We start from the raw sequence: 24,892 nt of genomic DNA, 5'->3' as shown, positions 1-24,892 counted from the left end.
ACCATGAACTCCTTTGTATACCAAAGTATTCTAGAGTCAATCTGTCTGACAGCTAAAGCTTGGCTGAAAGTGGGTCATGAACCAGGACAATGATCCCAAGTTAGCAGCAGTGAGACTTGCACTATATTCCCAAAAGTATTCACTCACCCATCCAAATCATTCAGGGTTCCAATCACTTCCATACACAACTGTATAAAATCCAGCACCTACGCATGCAGACTGTTTCTACAAACATCTGTGAAAGAATGGGTCGCTCTCAGGAGCAGTCAATCCACTGTGGTATCATGATAGGATGCCACCTGTGCAACAAGTCCAGTCATGACATTTCTATGACTGTTCCAGAGTCAACTGTTAGTGATATTATAACAAAGTGGAAGCAACTGGGAACAACAGCAACAGTAAAATCATAGAGTGGTGTCAGTGGATGCTGAGGCACACAGCCAGTATGGTGTAGAAGACCTTGACTGGCCTGCACAGAGTCCTGACCTCAGCCTGACAGAACACCTTTGGGATGAATTAGAATGGAGACTGCGAGCCAGGCCTCCTCATCCAACATCAGTGTCCTCACAAATGTGAAGAACTTTGTAACTCTGTTTTGAAAAGTGCTATATAAATAAAGTTTATTTTTAAATGTGCTTCTGGAAGAATGGTAAAACATTTCCATAAACTCACTCCTAAAGAGTTGAAGCTGTTATCACTATATCATTAAATCCTATGGATTAAGAATCAGATGTCACTCAAGTTCATATGTGAAGGTAGACGAGTGAATACTTTTAGCAATATAGTGTACATCTAGAAGAACTGGTAACACTGTAACACTATCCTGCTCCTTGATGCATCTGCATTTAATTTGTATATTTTGGTTTATGAAGTACTAAAACTGACAAAAATCAATAAATAATCGACTCAAAAAGTAAAAATAACTGCACCAAATGTCATATAAAAATACTGGTAACATAATTTATGAAATGTGAAACTTGCAATTCAGATTAAATTTTTCCATTTCCATATAATGTTTCTTATGTTTCCCATTTTACTTTCCCCATGCATTATTTTTATATGCATTTTTTAAATATGATATTCAGTGCATTTAATTGGATATTTAATTCATTCCTTATTTTTTTTTTTTGGAAGTCATGAACTGAGAAGACCCCACCAACTTCAACTTCCATTGGACTAATATTTGGGGAATTTTTTTATTTTGGTAGTTTTGGTCTTCCATATGCGAGCGCTAATAAAGAAGAACACAGATACAAAAGCGTAATAATGAAATAATTTATTTACTCCTGATGTCCGCTACGATAGCAGTCACAAAAGACGAGCATAGGCAAGGTGTTAGCCAGCTTGGCAGATTACAGCCTCTATTACAGACATACAGTATAGCATATCATTTGCTAAGTTCATGCCCTGAACACTTCATAAAATGAGCAGAAGAAAAAGAACACATCGTGAAGGGAACAAAAACAAAACTTTAACAGCCAGGCAAGCAGAAACCCCCAACATTTTCCTATTTGTATAAAAAAGGGAGAAAAACCCCCCCAAACATTCAGTAAGTGAACTGCAACCACACTTGTTTAAATTAAAAGGGCACACTCCCATAAAATGATTTACAATCACTTCCTTTTTGTACATAAACATTTAAGGTTACAGAGCCACAGAGGGGTTTGGAAGTATCGAGTTATACGGATGGATATGAATACTGGGGTCATGACATTTGAAACAAAATTTAGGTGCAAATATCACAGTGCAGGCTTTAACCTCTACATACTGTACTCCTTGGACTTTTTTCTTCTTCAAATTTAGTTTTAGTTGTTTCCTGCTTAAGACTCACACAGGCTGAAACACTACAGGACCAAGCATCCTGTGCAATACGCATTGAAAAAAAGAAAAGAAAAAAAACATGTAACCACAGCAGAAAGAGCAGTCTCTTTACTCACAATGTGATGGTGCTGTTTTTTTGCCTCGTGTTCCAGCAGTCACTTGATTTGGTGTAAATGACAGCACAGATGGTTTACTGGAGATAGAACGTTATCACAATCCAATTTTATAACAAATATGTTGTCCATAAATAAGAACACTTTGCCAGAAGGAACAAGGGAAAAAAAAGAAGAAGTCATATTTCCACTTTTATCTACAAAAATCATCCCGATAAGAACACAGGAACTTTTAGTGTTGAGACTACCAGGAATGATCATGATTTACCACTGGGTGCGTTAATTGCTCAGAATTAGCAATTAAAGTAGCAGCAAATCATTTTTTTTGGAGCTGAAGGGGAGGGAAGAAAGAAAAAAATAAAAAATAAAAAATAAAAAAAATATGCAAACACCACAGTTCACAGCCTATACCATAAAAATATTTAGAATATCTGCTCAATATCTGAAGCAGGAAAACAATAAGTTAAATCTTTTCTTACAAAATCTGAAGACTGTGTGCACACCACGGCCAGTGGGCCAGACATTTTCCAGCACAAAAACAGGGAAATATACACATCCAAGTAGTCTTTATGTCCAGTGCTCAATGTCTCTCTCTCTCTGGTGAGGGGAACTGGTAGGACAGATTTACACAACAGCCACTTAGAAGTATCCCTACGAAGCCTGGCACCATCCAAGATCAATTAGCAGCTGGTGTACGCAGCGACTTCTATCAGTCCTAGTTTTACTAGGGTTACCTCTTACACAAAAACATCCATGGCTGTAGTCCCTTAAAATCGAGACCCTCCATAAAGGTAGCCAAAAAACAGCCAGTCAGAAGAAAGTGTGGGGAAAACTCCACTTGAAGGAAATGTAGTTGGCAATGTGAAGGGTCTGAAAAGGAAACCGGTTCCACGGAGAGAAGTCTTTTCCACTCTTTTTTTTTCCTTCTTCAAAGTCTTAGATATCCCATGCTCATTTGGGAGACAAATCCTGGAGAGAAGCAAAGGGTGAGTTGCTGGACGAGGAAGGAGACACTCCCTCCATTTTGCCTGGCGAGTCGGTGGAGGAGCCCACGCTGCTGAGGCTTCCATCCAGTAAATCTGGAGAGTGACTGAGAGGGAAGAAAAAGGAAGTCTTCAGTAAGGCTTGCATAACTAATTTACCCTGAATGAATGCACTGCTCAAAATCTCAAATGTTAGCACTCACACCAACTCAACTTTGAGACAGAATTGCCCCAGAATCTATATACTTTGATTCCTATAGGAAGTAAATATTTCTTAAATAAAACTGCTGCCAGTGAGGCGACTGCCATTTGATTCCAATCAGGATCAACAAGGCTCAATAAAATCCCATAATAATTACTCAAATCCTCTTCATGTAGGGGTTTCCTCGTTTTTCCATTTATGAAATGGTGACTAGTAATCAAGCTTAGCTTTTACAGCCAGTGTGTCTGCCTACCTGCCTCAGCACTCAAAAGCTCATCATTATCTAAGCAGCTTCTTATTTGTTGATGGGCCTAAGAGTTCCTTACCAGGAGCTGAGATCTGACAGGTTGGAGACATCCGAGGACAGCATGGTGGTGGTCCCCTGGAAGAGCCTCTTGGGTTGACTCTCGGTTTCCATCTCACCTGCAGCGTAAAAGGCATCCAACATTTAGAAATCGACACGTGAGCTCTGCGACTGTTCACAAAAGAGCCAGGCACATGAACAGGCAATGTTTACACTTACTGAACTTTTATCTAGTCACTTCCATACTGATTAACAGCACATTCAATCTGCAGCGTGGCAGTGTTTTGTCAACAGAGGACCACAAAGTACATACCCACACACAAAAATCAAAACAAATGTCATGTTTAATGATTAAGGCTTCAAATGTGAACCTCTCAGAATTCGCATATTCCAATAGGTTTACTCTACTTTAACCGTCTGTGTGTATACACAGGTACACATTTACTGGCTGCAGCATCAGTCGGCTGCAGCAGCCACAACCAGCCTGAGCTGGATGTGACACTTGTTACCCTCTCATATAATGTTATTTCACTTTAAAACAATCAGGTTAGAATGATTTAATATGCTCGCTCTGATTTACTCAATTTAGAGATAACATGCAGCCAGTCTGTTGACTGAAGAGCAGGTTGATTTCAGATGACCCAGACTGAGACTGAGTTGAGACTGCTCGTCAGACATGTAACCAAACCGAGTTGTGTGGCATTAACATTTAGTGTCCAGATCACAAGTCAAATGTTTGTTATTCTTCCAAGAATCTTTATTTCCATGAACCATTATAGATACGGTTTAACCACAGATATGGCACACAAGCACAGCATCATCAAGTCTGTTTGGAAAATATTTCTAAACTCACGTATAACATCGGCTGGCATGTCCAGCCTATAGGGCTGTTTGATATAACGAGATATATCAGATCAAACGTCTATCGTTTCATATTATACGCCATCGTTTGTTTCATGGTGTTGCAAAACAAACTGTTTACAGCAATATTTTTTCATTGTTTTGATGGTCACTGTAGAATTTCTTTAAGTTCTCTCTCTCTCTTATATTTAATATAACCACACTACGGACAGACAAGGGACTGTTTTTAAGCGTTGTCATTAGCAACAACAACGGTAAAATCATCGCCTGGCTCCGCCGTCCGCTTGTTTATTTTCCACATAAACCTTTCACAATAAAGTTGAAGATCCTGTTCAGATTTTTCAAAATAAACTGAATCACGTGAAAGATGCAGAGTGTTTACGGACGAGAAGCTAAAAAGAGCCGTCAGGTGCTAAAAATAAACCTTAGAACAGGCGTTTCCTCGCAGCACGCCGTGTAATACTCACAAAGAAAACTGTGGCCTTTTCAACTTATGTAACACTCGACTCCAGGTACACAACGCCCAGCTGAAAACACTTTAACCAAGTCCAGTTGCCCGAGATTCACAGAATTTACAGAAAATGTAAAGATTTTGTGATATATATCGTTGTCGGGACGATAAATGTCTCATATCGGGATATGAGATTTTGGTCATATCGCACAGCCCTAACAGCCTAACAAGCATTTCCTGCACCATAGCACTTAAAAATTAACTTCATCAATATAAAAACCACAGAAGACTCATTTCGAGAACATCTGTCCTGTAGTCTAAGAACAGTGATGATTAACAGAAATATGCATTTCATACCATTTAAAATGTATTCAATTCTTAGACGTACCACATTTCTTTACAAATACATTCTTCATTACAATCAAAGCTTCAAGGCCGACATGTTCAACAGATGGCTTCTGACTACGGTCGCGCTGACGGACGATAACATCAGAGCTCACCAATCAAGATGACTTTCACCTCATTTCCCCTTTGATGCATTAAATTAAACATCATCAGATTCTTAATAAATTGAATTTGCTTCACTCAAGTTTCAAGTTGCATGTTCACATCCCTCCCATAACCAACACTTCCAGCACAGATATGTCCGAGAGCACACAGGTTCATGCCCAGACTTCTGCAGGTTTTCAAATCGGTCATCATTAAATAACAGAAGACACTAACAGGATATTTCTGACTGCATGATGGTTTAGAAACTGGAACTTAATGAGCCCACTCACCAGTTGTTTTTGCTTTTTGGGAGAATTTTTTGACACATTGTGCTTTATAGAGGGTGGATAGTGCTGCCATAATGGGGGAACTATAGAGCAAATCATCCAATCCTAGTTCCAACCATAAAAGAAATCTACATCATGATCAGAAACCCTTTTTAACCCTTCGCTGTGACCTTTCAACATAATCTCACGTAGACTGAATGGTGTGGAAGGTCACAGCCTATTGAGTTAAAAGCAGTTTCCGGTTATGGCGTAGATTTCCTAAATAAGTCTAAATCAGGCATTAATCACTGGATGTGAGCACCACTCTCTCAGGTCAAAACAGATGAACACCTTGGCCATGATTAACTCCTCCCTCAGCAAGGTATTGTAAAACAAAGTGGCCCCTGATCTCACGGCGAGAACAATGTGCAGAGGTTACACCAGACAAGTCAGAGGACTGACGCCTAAACCCTAAAAACATCGAGTGAAATATGCTTAAGGTAGCTAAAGTTTGTTTTAGGACGCCACCAGCAAACTGATGCGATCACAGCTCGTCTCTTTTGAGTGGGAGGTCAATCTCATAATCTCCGTATAAACACAGAGAGGGTCAGAGGTTACAAATGCCAGGATGTACACACATTTAAATCGGCTACCAAAACAGAGAGGAGATGTAGGTCTGACTGCAACACACTCAGAGGGAGTGTGCCCGTTTGCTGCTGCGTTAATGTGCAAAGCCTCCCTTACACAGAGCATTGAAAGCATGTCTAAAGCATGACTCACCTTTGCGTTTTATTGGACCGAGTATGCTGGCCCTGATGCAGTTGATCGGGCTTTGACTCCGCCGACTGAACAAGACAGAAAACAGGCACAATTAAAATCAATACATTTGGAAATACAGCGAAAAACTGTGGGCATGAGCTGAAGTTACAAACATAATTGTGCCAAGTCTGTAATGGACAGATTTTAACTCTTTATGTAACTTTAACTGCTGTGACAGCTCAAAAGAATTGGTACTCACCCAAATCGCCGTGTTGGGCTGGGTATCGGGCTGGGAGTGAGACCATTGCTGCTCACCAGAATTTGTAGTGAAGGAGAGAAACACTGCTTCTTGTAAGAGGAGGAGAGCAGAAAACAGACAACGCATTAGATAAATGTGCAACTGATAGCATTCAAGTGCTGCAAAATTACTGCTTAATCGTTATCTTTTTGTTCTAATATTTTAGAGTTCCCTATATGTTAAATGACTTTATTGTAACAAAAGAATTTAGCCAAAAAAAATAAAAATAAATAAATATTGGCTTCTATATACAAAATCTAACATGAAACAATAATTAAACTGGGCCCATTATGAAGTTCCATTCTTATTCCTATTTGTTCTATTTATCCCTTTCGTATATTTTATTTATATATGTCTTTGTATTTATATATGTGTATATATAGTATTCCGCTCACATTCTGGAACTTCTGTCGGTGCTGTGCTATTGGAAACTGAATTTCCCAGAGGAACCCACCCGAGGGATTAATAAAGTTTTATCTAATCCAATCTAAGTAAGACATAGCACTTTGCAACTATCACGGGAGTACTTGTTTGGTCAGTGGGACATGGATAGTTTGAAGACTTTGCCTCAAAATAAGGATTTAAAAACCCTGAAAATTAAACTTCTATCGTCATCTTTGTCTGTGAAGGTTCTCAGTCATCCAGGTCATCGTAGTCAAAGGAGTTTGCAAAGAAAAGCGTCTGGACTTCTTTGAGTTGCTTGAGACGTTTCACCTCTCATCGAGAAGCTTCTTCAGTTCTAAGGTCAAATGGCCGAGTCCCAGATTTAAACCCAGTGGGAGTATCCCCCAAAGAGGACAAGGACCCCTGGTGATCCTCTAATCACGCGCCAAGGTGTGAAAGGTACCACACCCGCTTTCACACCTTGGCGCATGTGATTAGAGGATCACCAGGGGTCCTTTGTCCCTCCTTGGGGGATACTCCCACTGGGTTTAAATCTGGGACTCTCGCCATTTGACCTTAGAACTGAAGAAGCTTCTCGGATGAGAGGTGAAACGTCTTCAAGCAACTCAAAGAAGTCCAGACGCTTTTCTTTGCAAACTCCTTTGACTATCGTCATCTTAGCTGTCGTAGAATTCTCTTACAGATGTTAATAATCCTTGTGAGACAAACACCAACTTCAGACTGCTCCAAATACTCCGTTTTAGATTGTTTCACATGGTGACTTCAGGAGGGGGACAAATAAAGGAAGAGGAGCAAGAATTGTTTGTTTCAGACCACGGAGACATTAAAGTATAGTGCTAATATAAAAATCTGAATTGTTTTGTGGAGCTGGAAATAAGCCGAATGAATCTCTTAAGAGAAAATGTTGCATCTTGGAGCTGCAGCAAACTAAAAGCCTTTATCCACTAGTACCTAACGTGGCTCGACTTTGGTTGGTTTCCACTAAAATCCGGTAACACCTGATGTGCATGAGGTTGTTAAAGCAATGCAGCCGAAAGTCCTGTGAAGTCATGTGTATGAGACATGAACACCACAACATGTTGAGGCGATGGTATATCTCCCGCTTGGTCTACAGCTTTTTGCCAGACTCTGGGATCACAGTGTTTTTTCTGACCATCACGCTCGTTGCTGGGTTTCAAAGAGGGACGTTTTGATTTTCACGAAGGAGACCCTCTCATGACTCATCGAGTGATGTCACTGGCTAGCCAATCTGTGCAATGCAGGCTGCTGGTGTCACATTTCCAGATCGCATCGGATCTTTTTACCAGGCACTACCGCATAATGGAAAACCTAAAAACAGAGTCGAGCTGTGCTGAGCCAAACAGGTACTAGTGGAAAAAGGCTAAAGGCTTAAAAAGCTCCTGCTTCACTGTAGCCAGCCGTTCCCTGCAAGCTGCACATAATTAAATTATTAGTCAACTGGGTTATAGCAAGTAATCAAAATGATTTGCCTAGATCTACTTAATGAAACTGTAATGCGATAACTGTGCGACTCTAACCACAGTTAATGTCAGACGTACCTTTTTTCCTATTCCTCTGGTTGGGGACGGGGCTGGAGACACAGGCACAAAGTCGATTCGCTTTGGAGATGAAGATACAGGCTTTTCCAAATCATTGTCACTCTAAGAAACATTAAAGATTTCACAGTTCACTGTGTGTTTACAGCATCCTTTGGTCCAATAGTAACAGCACTGCAAGTGTGGGAGTATTATACTACCAACTCAGCCTGACCTTTAGAGACTGGTGGCCCTGTTAACTCCCAGTTGTTTCAACATTACTCTAGCATGTTTCTTCTTGTCTTCTCTATAGTAATAAAGAGAGTCCAAGAAAGGCCAGGGGCCAAAACATGCAAAACTGCCTGTCAACAGAACATAAGCAGCAACATATATGGGACAGAGTTTTTACCAGACTAAGGCTTTCCTCCCAAGAATGGCTCATCTGCATAGCAGCTTGAACTTCCCTGAGTGCACAACAACAATCAGAACATGGAGTCATCAGCCTGTCACCAACAACACAGCAGATCTCCTCATTCAAACACTGTGTGCATAAATGGATAGCTTACCGTTCATGTGCAGTTTCTCTGTTCATCACATCTATGCCCTCTTCCTACAAGAGGACAAAAGAGACCCAAAGGTTATAAAAATCACATTAGCTACCACCACATCATTTCAACTTTTCTGAGTTATGTTCTTTAAAGTGGACCCATTATGTTTTCCCCCTGGATAAAAATGATATGTACTCTTATTAAAATAATATTAAATATGGCAGAGAGAGGGGAAGACATCTTTTTTTGATGGAGACCAGGAAGAAGCGCTTCAGTTGCTGGATGAACTGAGGACCTGCACCAAGGCACAGTACAAGATTAACAAGCCCATTTCAGACTCAGTCTTATCTCAGATGCTACAACTGAACCACTCCCCACCACCAACACCCATGTGCTTTCTTATGGAAATCAAGACTTGCCCTGCAGGAGTGTGATACTAATAGTTGATCAGCTTGTTAAGATCAAGGACTGTGAATGTCTAAAGGCGTTGCTCTTGCATGTCTCTCACTACAGCCGATGTAGATATTGGTCTAGAGAGCTCAACTTCCACAGGAATTACTTGTACTGCAATGACCTCAATTCCTTACTTGTTTTATTTGATGAAGTCTGGTACTCGGGACCCGAATGGGCGATGAAGGAACCTGTAAAAGGAGGACACGGCTGATGAGTAAACACTTATTACAGTAATTCAGGCATGTCAATCAAGTCAGTGTGTGTTTAATGAACCAGTGTACCATGTTGGGCCTGTTCACAACTGTAGTGCTATTTCTCCTGCACCGTAGGACCTCCTTCTGGAACACCTGGGAGTTATCACTGCAAAGACGAATTATAAACGCCTTTAACCATCATGTCAATGCAAATGAACTTATTTTAATGTGTGAATAAGGAAAGACTTTTAATTCTGCAGTAAATTAAAGTCAGATTGCCCTACCTTAATCCATTTATCATGGGTGCACTGTTGGATCTTCTCAGGTGTCCATCGCTTGGAACTATGGAAGCTGGGATTTCCAGATCCAGTTCCATCTTTTCTTGTGGCATGACTCCTGAGCTGTTCATTTCGCTAAATAACGCTTCACCACCACCCCTCACCGATTCATCAACTTAAAATGGCGAACCGACTCAGTAAAGTTACATTACTGATCTTCAACCTGTGCAAACTTTACATGTTCTTGAAGCAATATGAGTAAACAGGCAGTTGAGCTCACCTAAGACAAGCCAACACAGTGTCGATAACTCTCAGCAATCTGCAAGGCCCCGTGCCCAGGGCAACTCCGGTGCTGAAGCAAACTAACGCTGTATATGTACCATAACGGCGTCCAGTCCACAAAGCAGCCGTATGCTCATCCGAAGCTGCCCCTCATCAACCCTGTCTGTAACGCTGTGACCGGTCACCAACTTTCCTGATGGATTGTTAGAGAGCCATGGCTATACACACCGCACAATGCCTACTAACAGTTGGTTTGCTGGTGCAAGGCAGCAGTTTGCGACGACTGGATCCAAACTACCGCTGCATGTTAGCGCCTTAAATGAGCTAGCCGTAGTTAAACTAGCCAAATGGTCGCTCTGTCCACCAACTGAATGCTCGTCTTTCAATCTACTACAAAAGACATTAAAATAGCCGAGCTACTATGAAGTGATGCTCATCAGCCTACCCTGTAGCTAACACCGCACAGCTAGCTAATGGAAGCCAATTGGCTCAGCGACAACAAGAGTCCAGCTACCTAGCCCGATAAGCTAACTAGCTAAGTTAACCACAATGCCATTTTCAGAAAGAGAGAGGCCGGGTCACCGTCTCACTTCACGTTTTGTCCATCAGTCCGACAGCTACAACTGCACGCAAGACGAATTAATCCGTGTCAGTTTGAAATATTGTCCACAGACTACCAAAAAAATAAACCCTTCTGCTGGGCACCGCCAAGAATGAACCAGATCCCCCAGATGATCACACAAGAGCTAAAAGCTAGCAGCGAAGTTCACGCCCCCTTTTTTTTTAGCGTTAGCAGGCCTGTCCAATAAAAGCGCTCCATTAGCCGGCGTGCTCAGGCGGAAAGTATTGTGCTCCATCCGTGCGTTGGTTCCCCTCCAATTTCCATACATGCAAACGGTTTCACGGCAAGCCCCGTATTCACCAGTTCCACAAAGAAATCAAACTTTACTCTGGCACATAAAGACGGCTAACGACGAGATAGTTTGTCAGAGACAGATATGTTTGTCTTATTCCGGATATTGTTTGTATCCTTCCTGTTATCAATAAAGATTAAATGAAAAAGAATGGCATACAATTTACGAAGTATAGTCTCAATGTTTTCTGTAAAGACACTTTTTTCAGATCTATAATATAATTATGGCTGAAAGATTTCAGTAAGATTTTTACTGCAAAACAACAGGTCTTGAGACAACGACAAGAGGCCCTGTGCAGGCTTGGATGGATTATCCTTACTGTTTTCACGGGTTACTCACTACCTGCAGATAACCATGTTTATTATGGTGCCAGTTTTGTGGTCGTAAATGAAGTGAAGCTTGCAGTGAGGAGGCAAACTAGGCAGAGAAAAGTGGTTAATTTAAGGCTGGGTCTTGATAAGCATCATGAAACACAGCTGGTTATGGTTAAGATTAGTCTCAGTTTGAGGTAAGAGGAAACACACAGTTTCCATTAGAAGTGACACATGAAACTGGAATATAATGGAGTGCTTAGAGTTAATATAACATCCAGTCAGTATGAAAACAAATGTGAGCGGTGCATCTGCAAACATGAGTGGCTTTTCGTCAACAGCACAAATTAGAAACCAGAGTAATTATTAATTAGTGGTTGGCACTCTGGCCTCAGAGCAAAAAGGTTGCTGGTTAGCTGGAGCCTTCTTGTCTGGGGTTCCCCCCACAGTCTGAAGACATGCATGTTTGCTCTAGGTAAAATGTCTTTCTCTTAGTCCTTTGATGGACTGGATACATTTTCAGAGCATACCCCATCTCTTGCCCCATGACAGCTATGATGGGACCTTTCATTTCAATGGTGAGACACAGAATATGAACAAACAACAACATTCCGTAAAAGTTATGAATTGAGTTGAATGTCACTCAGTGTCACAAATAAGTATTTGATCTTCTCCAACCCAGCCAGAATTCTGCCTCCGATTGATTGAAGCCGATTACAGACACTCCTGATCTCTTTTATCCGCAGAATCAGTTTCTTCTATTCCAGTCTCTCCACTACCAAGAGCAAGACTGTCAAAGGACATCGGGGACAAGATTGTAGACCTATACAAGGCTGGAATGGGCTACAAGACCATAACTGTTGGTGAGATTATTTAAGAATTGAATAAATATCACATGACCATATATCACTCTTCGTCTGGGGCTCCCGAGGTCAGGATCATCATGTGAAGGGTGGTGAATTGGCCCAAAACTACACAGGAAGAGCTTCTTAACGATCTTAAGGCAGTTGGGACCACAGACACCAAGAGCACCGTTGGTAACACACTACGCAGTAACATGCTGAAATCTTGCAGTGCCCACATAGTTCCCCTGCTCAAGAAGGGACATTTATACGCCGGTTTTAAGTTTTCTAGTGAACATTTAAATGATTCAGAGGTTTGGGAGAAAGTCCTGCATTTAGATGAAACCATAATCAAGCTCTTTGGCATCAACTTGACTCACTGTGTTTTGGAGGAAGAGAAATGTTGAGTTTGACCCAAAGAACACCATCCTCACAGTCAAGCACGGAGGTGGGAACATGATGCTTTGGGGTTGTTTTTCTATTAAGAGTACAAGAGGGGCCAGTGGACAGATACATGTACCGTTAAATCCTGGACCAGGTCCTCCTTCCCTCAGCCACAACACCTGAAGGTGGGCTGTGGATGGGTCTTCCAGCGTATCACTGACCAAAAACAAGCCAGAGGCAACAAAGACGTGGCTAAAGAAGAAGCACATTATGGTCATGAAGTGGCCTAGCCAGTCTCCAGACCTCAGTCTAACAAAAATCTGCAGAGGGAGCTGAAGCTTCAAGTTGCCAGGCAGCAGCCAAGAAATATAAAGGATTTAGTTTCTGTAAAGAGGAGTGGACCAAAATCCCTCCTGTGTGCAAACGTCTTACTGCTGCGCTTGTCAACAAGGGTTTCTCCACCAAATACTGAGTCATCGTTTAGTTAGGGATCATGTGCTTATTTCACTCAATGACATGGAAACCAGTGCATGGAAACCAACTTGTGTTGTTTTTTTTCCTGGATATTTGGTTGATATTCTGTCTCTCTCCATTAAAATGCAACTGCTATAAAATTACAGATTTTGTGCAAGAGAGCAAACTTACATATCATCAGGGGACCAAATAATTATTGCCCAATGTTAGCTTCAATTTCCAAATGAAGATCAGACAACAGGAGCTCAAATGTTCATGATCTTCATGAGCAAAGATGGAAGACCAAATCTTGGCAGCATCATTCTGTCTCTGTCAATATTTATATTTTTCTGGCACTATGTATTTCAATATGCTGTAAAGTTAAAATGAAAAACTTTCTTTCAGGTTTGGTGTGGAAAAATTTAATGGCTGGTGCTGCAACACTGACGATTACAGAACATTCAATTTAGCGAAACTGCAAACAAAAAGGACATTTTTAAAAAGGGGCCTTTAATTAAATTATGTGTGAATAAAACATATGTAGATAGAGATTAGGATATTTCAAATATTCAAATGAAAGATTCTTAACCATTAACAGTTTGTGATTGAATATCTGCAGCATTAAAAGGATCACCTTTTGTGTTACACAAAGGAAGTGCATGTCTCTAAAGCTTTGATTTCATTCATTTTCATAAATTTCTTCTCAGGTTTACCAATGTCCACATAATTTAATCAGGGACAGCAGCAATTTACTTTTCTACCTCATGTGTTTTTAGCGTTACAAAACACAGTACCATAGAAAAGTGAAGTATTCTCCCAAAATATACACACACTTCAATAAAATTTAACTTCCTCTTCAGGTGTCCCATAAAAAAACAAAAACATTTTAATAGTTTCAGGTAGAATTACACAAATACAAAATAATAATAATAATAATAACAAAATAATCATTTTACACAAAAAACAAAATATGAAAGAGGAGGCTGTAAATCTTATGGCAGCACAACAATTACATGACTGCACTTGAAGCTAGCAGCATTTCCCTAAAATGCTCTCAATTAAAAAATTAAAAAGGAATGAATGTGGGGACCATAAAAGCATTATTCTAATTGGAGGTGAAGCTGGGATCCATTCTATTAAACCCAGACGTGATTCTTTCTCAGGGAATCGAATTCAAAAAGTTGAAACCTTTGCGTGTCCATGCGTGGTGATTCAAGCACAAACACGGGATTATCACGTTGGGTGTATCTTCAGGGACCCTGAGCAAGCTGGTTGTATTGTGTCATGAGAATATAAAGCAATGAAATATAACATCGATGCTAAATGGAAATGAAATAACCAAATGCTGAAAACTGTTACGAGGTGCTCTTCATGCTTTGTACTTCTCCTTCCCTGTTTCACTAATGACGCAGATATGCTGGAACAGAAAAGAAAAGAAAAAATACAGTACTGCAGCAGAGTGTCTTACTGCTGTCAGAGATGTATGAAGAGAAAAATAGTTTTAAAATATGAGTTACAGTACTGGGAAAAAGTCTTGAGCCACTTCTTATATTTTGCTAGGAAAATAGGAAATGGCTGTAGCGATTTACAGAAACGAAAACAGAGATGGAACTACAATATACAGAGCAAAACAGAGTTTGTACAGATCCAACAAACTTGTTATGACCATGTTTATTCTTCCACACAGCCTGAATTCTTATGCTGAAAAGTGAAGCCATTCTCAGTATTGCAAACTGGATCAAAGTCTGACACTACTTTTCTGTGTTCATAATTCCGTTAGTTTTAACCAAATCTCCAACAACACCACCGTGTTTTATAGATGGCTGTAAGCACTCACAGTTGTTCTTCTCTCCTGACCTCCTCCACTCATACTCCAACGAGCTGAACAAAAAAAAGATTCAAACTTTGAGTCATCACTTCATCAGAGCTGTTGGCACCGATTTCAGTCCAGTTCTTGTGAAATTTGGCACACCTCAGTGTTTTCTCCCCGTTTCCCGTTCTTAAGAATGGCTTTTCGGACAGCCTCCCTTCCACTGAGAGAATTTCTGATGAGGCTTCAGTGAACAGTAGATGGATCAACTGAAGGTCAGATTAATCTCTCAGCTCCTGTGTCAGGTCTTTTCTTAAGAACATGACATTCAGATACTGTCCATCTGCTGGAGACTTCTTTTGTTTTCCATGACAAAATATGGCAAATTCTCAGCTAACAGCTTTTTTACTTTCCACTTTTTTGGTGCAATAATACTATTTTACACGTGTAAAATTGTGTAACTTTGGCACTTTTCAATGTACAGATCAACTGCCTGGGAACTGGAATCAGTGTTCTTGACCCTGACAGGCCGGTCAGCCTTCCATATGACTACCAGATGATCTGTTTCGTGTATGTACCACACACACACACACACACACACACACACACACACACACACACACACACACACACACACACACACACACACACACACACACACACACACACACACACACACACACACACACACACAGTGGTGCTGGGAAATAGTTGTGCACACTCTTACAGCCACATGCTAATATGTTGCTTAAGCTCTTCACTGTGAGATCGATTGAAACAAAATTATCATCAGAATTCATAACAAACCCAATGATACACTTAAAATCACCCTCACCCAGCTGAACGTGGACATTTTAAAGAATCTGACAAAGTCAAAGTGCGTAAAGCTGAAAGCATCCAGAGCTCAGAGCCAGCCACAAGCCAGCGGCCTCAGTATGAGCACAGGGCCGAGGCAGTTATGAAGAAAATTATAAAGACAAGTGGAAAAGACAAAGACTTGAAACTGATATAAGAACAAAACTGATATTTGTTTTGTTCCTGTTTTGTTTGGAAAGGTAAAAATGTGTCAGGTGTTTCTGCGACAGGTTCCCTAAAGATATAATTTAAAATCAGTTCTTTGCCAAGTCGCCTGTAATGTGTAGAGTCAGCACTGGTTCATCCCTTGAGTTGGGTGCGTTTTTATGCTTGATTTATTCATAGGTTAGTATTAAATGGCTGGTTAAACTGGGTCAAACTGTTAACAAATGCCTTTTTGAGACAGGCTGCTAGTAACAAAGTATCTAAAGACACAACCTCTGGAAGGAAAATGAGTGAAAACGAAGCCAATGTCTAAAGAAAATCTTTGAGAGACCTTCAGAAAACCTGGAGAAGTATGGCTCAAGACCACTTTAAAAACTTACAATAAAGTCTAAAAGGGTTGGAAGCAAAAGAAATGAAATATTAGAGGGCTCAAGACTTTTGCACGGTACTGTTTATCTGTTTCAAATACTTACGTTTAGATCTCTAAAGTACTCGTTGTAGTCTAGCGCATAACCCACCACAAATTTGTCAGGGACCTCAAATCCTACATCTGGGAGAAAAAGAAAAGAACATGTGAAGCTTTTCTTACATCTTCATTGTTACAGTGTAACAAACTGTTCTATAAGCTGAACTTCAACCAAAGTCTGTTAGGAATTCACAAGTTACAAATAATGAACTCACAGTCCGGTCGGTAGCCAACACTTCTTGGTGTTCTCTTCACCAGCAAACTGAGGACACAAACCAAAATGATGATCAAAATCTGCTCTAGCTGCTTAAAACCCCTCAGCCTGAAACACACCAGTCTGAAGCAGCTTTCCAGTAAAACTCCAGCAGTTCAGTGAAGCCAGGAATTACCTCGCTACTTTGACCATTTTAGGATTGTACTGTTTGAGGAGCTCCAATAGCGTTTTCATCGTCTTCCCTGTGTCAATAATATCCTAGAAGCACAAGAGAGCAGCGCAGATAAGCACTACTGGAAATAACAGCTGCCTACTTTGAAACAGATGAAAATCAATCAGTACGTACCTCCACAATCAAGACATTCTGTGTGTAAGAAAAAAAGAAAAATCAATTAATCAAGTGAAAAACAAGTCATCTTAAAATGCAACTGAGCTGAATAGGAGAGCTGTGGTCTCTTGATTACACAGGGAATGATTGCAACAGTGCAAAAGGCTGTAACTACGTGGGAGCTGTTTTACTTACAATCACATAACCAGGCCTGTTTTAAATTAATGTAGGACATTTAAGAAATGATTACATGAAAACAATGGCTTTGCTTAAATGTGGATGTATTTCTTTAAAATATCTGTTCATGCTGACTGCTAGCAACTTTAGATTGGAGAAAAAACAAGGGGGCAAAAACCAGCCTTGAATATTTTTAATCACGTCAGTAGAGTTTTAGCTAGCTGTCTTTACCTTGCCTGTCAGAGTAGACAGGTCGTCTCCACCGATTACTTTGATTTCACCCGTCGACTGGTCATTCTGTGCAGACAAAAATAGGAAAAGAATAAAGGAAACCTCCAGACTGGCAAGAAAGAGTTTTTCACAGGGTGACACAGAGGCATGTACAAGACCAGGTACACCTTTCTTGCTTCCATAGACTCTACAGCCCTCAGTTGGCATGTTAAATCTGTAAGTTTGAAAAAGACAGAAGTTTTTGAAAAGCCTCTTCACAAAACACAATACGGTTTAACTTTAAAGAAAAGACCAAAGTGGAGAGGTTTGGCTTTAATGGAAGGCTCCACATTAGTGGAGGGGTGATGATGTGGGCTCGTTTTGCAGCCACAGGACGTGGACACCTTGCAGTCATTGAGTCAGCCATCAATTCTTCTGTATACCAAAGTATACTAGAGTCAAATATGAGGCCAACTGTCTGACAGCTAAAACTTGCATGATGCAACAGGACAAGGATCCCAAGCACAGCAGCAAAACTACAACAGAATGGCTGAAAAAGAAAAATCAATGGCTCAGTCAAAGTGCAGACCTCAACCTGACTGCAATGCTGTGGCAGGAGCCTAAGAGAGCTGTGCATAAACAAATGGACTGACGCAACAAGAAGGTCAAAGACAGAAAGTCAAACCATAAAGTCTGAGGCTGAGAAAAATGATTAGAAACAACATTTATGGGTTGTTTTGAGTTCATGATGTTTCTTCATTGCTCTAGACAGACTTCATATTTTTTATTTATTTTATTTTAATAATTTAATTGATGTTCAGGCTTTATATTTCCAGGCATCCCCAGTGGATTGACTGAGAGGCACCAGCATGGCCTCATATGAGCATCATTTATTTGCTGAATCCTTTCCCTACTTTGCTGTTTTGCATTTTACTTTTATAATTTAAGCAACTTTTAATATTCAGCCAAACTTTTTAGTTTATTTCCACTTTAGGTCTATACTCTAAGTAAAAAAAAAAAAAGTTCCAAGAGGCTTTGGTGATTTAAAGAAAAACTATAAGACGGATCAATTACATAGTAGCTCTTGAGGCGTATGAAGTCGACCGTCATTGGGATGGAGCGGTCGCTGTTCCTGTTCAGAGCCTTGATGTAGTCGAGCAGGTCTGCGAAAAACTTGTAGCCCCCTTTCAGCACACAGAGAGCCACGATGTGGTGTCCACCCATTTCCTTCATGATCTCTCTGGCCAGCCTCTCTGTCCTGATATCACATGGTTTGGGGAGCAAGAGAGAGAGGATAATGACCTCAGTGTTCTGCGACAGTCAGCAGAAGTTGTCATTTCTTTTCAGTTTGTGTCAGCAAGCCATGGTTTCTAAAAGATTTCTGATTGCTGTAAGTTTGTCTGCATTAATCAGTGAATCCAAGTTTAACAGAGCACTTTCATCCACCACTTGCAGGAAATCTCTGGCATGTCATAGCTCTATGAATGGGACCACCCACCTGTCCAAGATGAGTCCATGTGGGATGTAGACCCTCTCCAGGTCAGCGGCATAGTGCTTTGGTATGCAGAAAAGGTCCAAGTCATAACCCTGCTCCTCATCACTGATCTGAAAATAAGAAGAAGAAAAAAAATTAGCACAAAGGAATTAAAAGAAAAATCTCAGGGGGGGATTACCCAACAAGGAGCGGGGGGGGCGGGGGGCTCACCTGACACAGGGCAACCAAGGTGAAAGAGATCAGGTTAATGGAAGTCTACTTTCCCACGTATTTTGCTGCCACACTAGTTTATCTGCCTCGTTTTACACATTCACGGGGCGAATCTGCAGAGATTAGGGAGGAGCTGGATTTCCACCTAGGGCCACACTCAGACAGCAGTCTCAAGAAAAAAACCCTGGATTCTCAGAAAGAGGAAGTTTTCCAATTTGGACATCATTAAAGTGTCAATGAATCATTCCTTTGTTGCTGCTGAAGGTCTCCTCACAAACAATATGTCCAGCAAGATACTGCAATCTGATCTCTTTCCAGACGTGTATGCCTCTTCCTAAGGAGGTACTTGATAATTTGTAAAATTACATTTTATGCTGCAGGTCAAACAGCAGACCACAGGAAACCAAACAACATGACTGGCATCATGTGACAGCTGCAGCACAGAGCTCGAGGAGTCGTGGGAGGGATGAGAAAAACTGAGAGAGGAACGGTGCAGAATTTGAATCGAATACAGGAATGAACGCACCAAAACTCTGGATAACACGGTTCCCATTCTCATGCCTCGTGCGGTTACACTGAAATAAAGCCTTTCCCTTTAGTCCTGCTGACATGTGGGTCAGTTTGTGAACTCTTGATAAAGGCTGATACAAAGCAGATGTCATCACAGTCACCTGATTAGAAAGAGTATGTTCCACTGTTACTCACAGACTTGCTGTTTGTTTTAAAGACGTATTCGGTTCATTTCCTGCTCCGTATTTATATTCAAGAACTCAGAAATTTATCAAACCAAACAAAAACAATGGAACAAGGAAAAAAAAAAAGCAAGAAAACATAGTTGTATTTGCTTTATTTGCCGGCATTTTACACTTTATTGGACTGGACAGTGCAGAGACGAGACAGGAAAGTATGGAGAGAGGAGGGGGGATGCAATGCAGGAAATAAGTCTGCAGCAGGCTTGAAACCAGGACCCTGAAAGGACCCTGAAAGGACCCTAGCCTTCAGTATGTGAGTCTACTAGTCAACCATAATTTCGCTCTTGATTAGAAATGGCAGCTATTTTAAAACTATATACATTTAAAGCCCAAAGCTAATTCAGAAAATGACAGCAGACAGCACAATTATGTGCAGAAACAATTATTATTATTATCAGATATTCTAAAACAGTCATGGAAACACCTTGATAAATACGTACCCCTGTAAACACACAATGATTTGGAAATGTGCTGAATGCTGACGGGGTCAGGGACAAAGGTAATATAACTAGCAAAATATCACTCTGCTGGTGCAACATCCTTTATCTATAGAGGACATGGAGCAGATAACAGTGAAAAGAAATCAACTTCTTTCACATACATTTACCTAATATTTTAAACTTAAGCTATGTCTCATATAACTGCTGTTATAAAGCAAAGTAAAGCATTAACATTTATCAAAACCCAGAAAAATGACCTTTGTGCTTACAAGGTCTATGTTTGACAACTTGCCAATTTTTCTTTCAATGTGATTAAGGCGACAGCACAGTAAAAAGATACATTTTAGCCAAATGGACACTTTGCTTTATTATCTATGTCTGTAAATGTTTTCTGAAATCTGTTTCCCAGAAAGGATCACAAGTACACTGGGCTTAAAATGCTGGCGACAGCCTGAAAAACAGCACACTGGTTATCTATTTACTGATTCTAGTGTAGGGGCCAGGGTAGCCTGTAGTACAGTACACAACACAAAACACACACCAACAGATCCAGTAAGGCAGGACCTTGTACTTTGACTCAGAATGATGTAACAAAAAGTAAATGTTACTTATCTTTTTTTAATGGCTATTTCAGTCCATCTGCGTGTCTTTTCTTTATTCGTAAAAATACTTAAAATTCAGTACAGCTTGGGAATACTTTTTCCATCTGTGACATCAGCTCTGCAGCACAGACATCCACACCAGCATATTTAATGTAATGTCACACAGACTGGTGGCTAAATCTAATTTATTTCACTGCTGGGCCAATTTAATTTTCCACAATGCAATCACTGTACATCACCAAGCAGCTTTTCTACAGTTAGCTACTTTATATTTCAGACTAGAAGTGGACAAATCGAGGCAAATATCAGTAGCAATACTAGTATTGGTATCGGCTCGATACTAGCAAGATGGGATCGATACTTTGACTTGTGACAAATTCATTATCTATTTGGAAATGGGTATGAAAATATTTATATATAGCATATAATACATTGAAACAACAGAACTACTTATGATGTTGATTACTTATGATGGCAGGTAAAAATCACAGTGATTTGGTTGTCATTAAAATTTATTTAGAATTGTCAAATTAATGATGACATCTACACTGCTCTCCCCTCCATCAGCTGCCTTTACGAGTAAAAAGTATCGGTATGTGTACTGGCCCTGTATTTACTTGGTGTCGGACCGACACCAAACTGCACGCACACTCGTGATCCTAACAGGCTTTAAAGACACCACGTTCTCATACAAGTGTGGAAGCACTTTAAAGCAAGATTTATACAGAGGTCTGAAGCCGCCCCAACACCAACATAAACACAATGCCTTGCACCGTTATTTAGGAGCCACACTTAACGGGCCCGTGCTCTAACACGCCCCCTTCTTTATCCCCCGGTTTCGAGCACTTTGTTATTTTGTATAATGGTTCTGCTGACAGACGCATACACCCGCACGTTAGTGGGTCCACCGCTTGCGTCACGTACGTAAGGCATATGTGGAGTGCGTTTCTATAAAGCACCACAGGCCACGCTATATTGAATACAATATCCATGCAAAATAAATAAAATAAAATACAATGAAAAGTTACGGTGGAGGTGGGTATGGTGCAGAGTACTCAGTCCACACAGGTAGTTATCATTTAATAACAGCGGCTAACAGCACGCCCACGCACAGCGAGTTTGGCTGCATGCAGAGGTAACCTCCAACCACCTTCTGTCTCTTATTTCACTTGGGAAAAACTTACCACCACACAGGAGCTGGAAGTCGCCATGTCCGTGTCAGTCCCTGCCGTTAACAACGTCTGTACTCCAAGGTGCGGACTTCAGACAGAAAACGCTACAGCGTATCCTCAGCTTGATCTCGCGGGCTCTTCACCCTCGAGACAGCGTACACATGGAGCAGATAGCTCCGCTGCTATCAGAGGTGTCTGTCTTCTTCCGGGCTCGCGCCTCTGGTGCCGTCCCGTTGCACGCACGTGATCGTACGCACAAGCGCGGCGGGCAAATCGAAAAATGCGTGGAGGGGTTAACTCCTCCCACCGTACATAGGGTGTTGGAGAGCTGCCAATCAAAGAACAAAGCTCCGTGGAAATGTAGCGAACCCGAGTTTAAGAAGATTCTATTGGTCATAGATACACGATGTTGTGCACACACACCCAACACTTCAACCAATGACCTCACTTAAAGTTGCACTACTGAAAGAGGCTACCTTTTTAGGCGAAGCTGATCATTATTCGGGGCAGGGTGTTAACTACACTACTTCTTCATCATCTTCTTCTTTCAGCTGCTCCCTTTAGGGGTCGCCACAGCAGATCATCTTCTTCCATCTCACTCTATCTCTAGCATCCTCATACCAGCCCTCTGCAAGTCCTCCTCCACTACATAATCTTCTCTGTGGTCTTCCTCTTTTCCTCCTGCCTGGCAGCTCCATCTTCAGCATCCTTTGTACAGTGTATCCACTATCTCTCCTTTGCACACGTCCAAACTGTCTCAGTTTTTCCTCTCTAACTTTGTCTCCAAACTAAGCTGTGCCTCTGATATAGTAATTTCTAATCCTGTGTATTCTGGTCACTCTCAATGAAAGTTTTAACGCCTCCAGCTCACTCTCCTGTCTTTAAGTGGGTGCCACCTTCTCCAAACCATACATCATAGCAGGTCTCACAAATCACCTCTGACTCAACTCTGACCTCAACTCCACCCACTCCTACCCTGCATGCACTCTGTTCTTCACCTCTTCTGCATGAGTGGGAGGCAGGTATAAACACGTGCATTGCTTTGACTTACGTTCATTCTTCTTCTCTCCAGTACAAACCTCCACCTCTTCAGGCTCTCCTCCACCCACCTTCTGCTCTCACTACAGATTAGTATTCTCTATGAAAATCAGAGTCCATGCAGACTCCTGCCTGACCTCATCTGTCTTCAGTGCAAACAAGTAGGGGTCAGAGCTGATAACTGATTTAATCCCACCTCCCCACCATGAACCCATCTGTCGCTCCTACTGCGCATCTCACAACCGTCTCACCGTCCTCATACATGCCCTGCACCAGCCCTACATACTTCTCTGCCACTCCTGAACTCCTCACTGCACTCAGCAGTTCTATACTAAGAACAAAATGCAGTTTTATGCTGCAACCCCCCGAGTACACCCCCTGAAAGACATCTTTACCCAAGAAGAAGGTTTGAAAAAAATGTTTTAACTCTCTGATTCCTGTATGGATTATGTTTATTTAAATTTGTTATGAAAATTATTTTTCCTAAAAAACAAAAGTTGTTCTGATTTAGAGAGAACTTTGGGGTCTTCACAATTCTGCATTTAAAGAAATAGAAATTTAAAATACTATAGACTATGGATATGGTTACTAATTTTATACCAAGGTTGGATGTAAAATGACATCCACAAGCTCATTTGAATGTTAGGTTTTTTCACATTGTGTAAAGATAGAATGGGGAAAATAAACACCTGCATTAGCCTTATTATCAGTATTACGAGTATAATAATGTCTATTTCTTTCTCCAGAGTTTGTATAATGTTATACTCCATATAATGCCAAAACTGTTTGAAGTCTCTAGTCTGCTTGCAGGCAGTGACACTCTGGACGTGCTGTTTGATGTCCTTTCACTACACAAAGACAAAGTCCAATCATTTCTTTTGAACAGTAGCTTCAAAAACAGCAGCCCTATATACATGATATATGTCACATAGACTTTGGCACTTTCCCACAATAAGCACAGGCATTCATGAAATGAATGAAACAGGCTGAATTCAATGAACTGAAGTCACAGTATTGTGCACTATGCCCCACTGGCATACTGTTGTGATTTATGGTGACAACCGAACAAAACAGCCATTGTTGTGTTACATTATTGTGAAACCTGTTTTTATGTGTAAGTCACAATGTCTGCACACCCTAAAATTCTGTATATAAGAATATAATGACAGTTCAAAATGTAGGTGGGAAGTAGTTGAGAATTACAGACATATTAAAACCATTTCTTTCCTTGGTCATTTTCTCACAATGATCGAGGAAATCCTACAGTCAGTTGTTGACTTTCACTATAATACTACAACTTGGTTTATTAAAGACCTGTCAATGATTTTCTTAGGCACAAGTGGATATGACTGTTCTTCTGAATTAATTAGATCTTATAGTAAAGTAGTAAAGCCACAAACTGAGAGAATATAACTATGTTCATTTTTCATACAGTTATGTCTGATGATAAATGGAGGGTGACATGACTTTGGCTCTGTATGCAAACATAATAGATTTTCCAATGAAGGAACTGAGATGCATTTGAAGTATAGACTGGCTAAAATATATTACATTGACCACAGTCCTCAATCAGCAATGTCTGGAAACTATGACCACCATCAAAGAACGGGTGTAGCCTTTACTGAAGCTGTGTTCAGTTGTTTGCTTCAGCTTTTAGTTTCATCTTCAGCAAGTGAAATACAGCTGGATTGGGCTGAGATTCTTTGATTCATTGCAGAAATTCCCATTTTTCATTTTTCCATATTTTAAGTCACTGTCCATCTTTTCTACAAACTACTGCCCAATAACCTTTGCTGAATTTGTCTATATTTG

General features: G+C 40.7%; 2 protein-coding genes and 1 non-coding gene across 5 annotated transcripts; all 3 read right to left on the bottom strand.

Moving 5' to 3' along the window:
* Positions 1-1,261: 1,261 nt before the first annotated feature.
* Positions 1,262-11,361, bottom strand: pabir2 (PABIR family member 2). Of its 2 annotated transcripts, none has more exons than XM_031751409.2 (10): positions 9,967-11,361; positions 9,770-9,848; positions 9,623-9,676; positions 9,054-9,097; positions 8,897-8,951; positions 8,512-8,613; positions 6,509-6,597; positions 6,271-6,335; positions 3,446-3,542; positions 1,262-3,024 (listed from the first exon to the last, which is right to left on the bottom strand). In XM_031751409.2, exons 1-10 carry the CDS (start codon positions 10,089-10,091, stop codon positions 2,886-2,888), a joined length of 849 nt encoding a protein of 282 aa, XP_031607269.1. In that variant the 5' UTR covers positions 10,092-11,361; the 3' UTR covers positions 1,262-2,885. The 2 variants fall into 2 exon arrangements, with proteins under 2 accessions (XP_031607269.1, XP_031607270.1); XM_031751410.2 differs by having other exon boundaries at positions 6,509-6,594; positions 9,967-11,360.
* Positions 8,687-8,843, bottom strand: LOC116329461. The gene has a single exon (XR_004200162.1). It is a non-coding gene; the product is annotated as a small nucleolar RNA U109 (small nucleolar RNA).
* A 2,184-nt stretch (positions 11,362-13,545) lies between the features above and the next one.
* Positions 13,546-22,276, bottom strand: hprt1 (hypoxanthine phosphoribosyltransferase 1). 2 transcript variants are annotated; one of them, XM_031751407.2, is made up of 9 exons: positions 22,055-22,275; positions 18,870-18,976; positions 18,446-18,629; positions 17,393-17,458; positions 17,003-17,020; positions 16,832-16,914; positions 16,658-16,704; positions 16,450-16,526; positions 13,546-14,563 (listed from the first exon to the last, which is right to left on the bottom strand). In XM_031751407.2, the coding sequence occupies exons 1-9, from the start codon at positions 22,079-22,081 to the stop codon at positions 14,516-14,518; spliced, it is 657 nt and encodes a 218-aa protein (XP_031607267.1). In that variant the 5' UTR covers positions 22,082-22,275; the 3' UTR covers positions 13,546-14,515. The 2 variants fall into 2 exon arrangements, with proteins under 2 accessions (XP_031607267.1, XP_039471530.1); XM_039615596.1 differs by lacking the exon at positions 13,546-14,563 and adding an exon at positions 14,580-15,027 and having other exon boundaries at positions 22,055-22,276.
* Positions 22,277-24,892: the final 2,616 nt, after the last annotated feature.

This window comes from Oreochromis aureus, linkage group 2 (genome assembly GCF_013358895.1).
Source record: "Oreochromis aureus strain Israel breed Guangdong linkage group 2, ZZ_aureus, whole genome shotgun sequence".
Classification (NCBI taxonomy): domain Eukaryota; kingdom Metazoa; phylum Chordata; class Actinopteri; order Cichliformes; family Cichlidae; genus Oreochromis; species Oreochromis aureus.
This window is presented reverse-complemented; position numbering and strand designations above follow the sequence as displayed.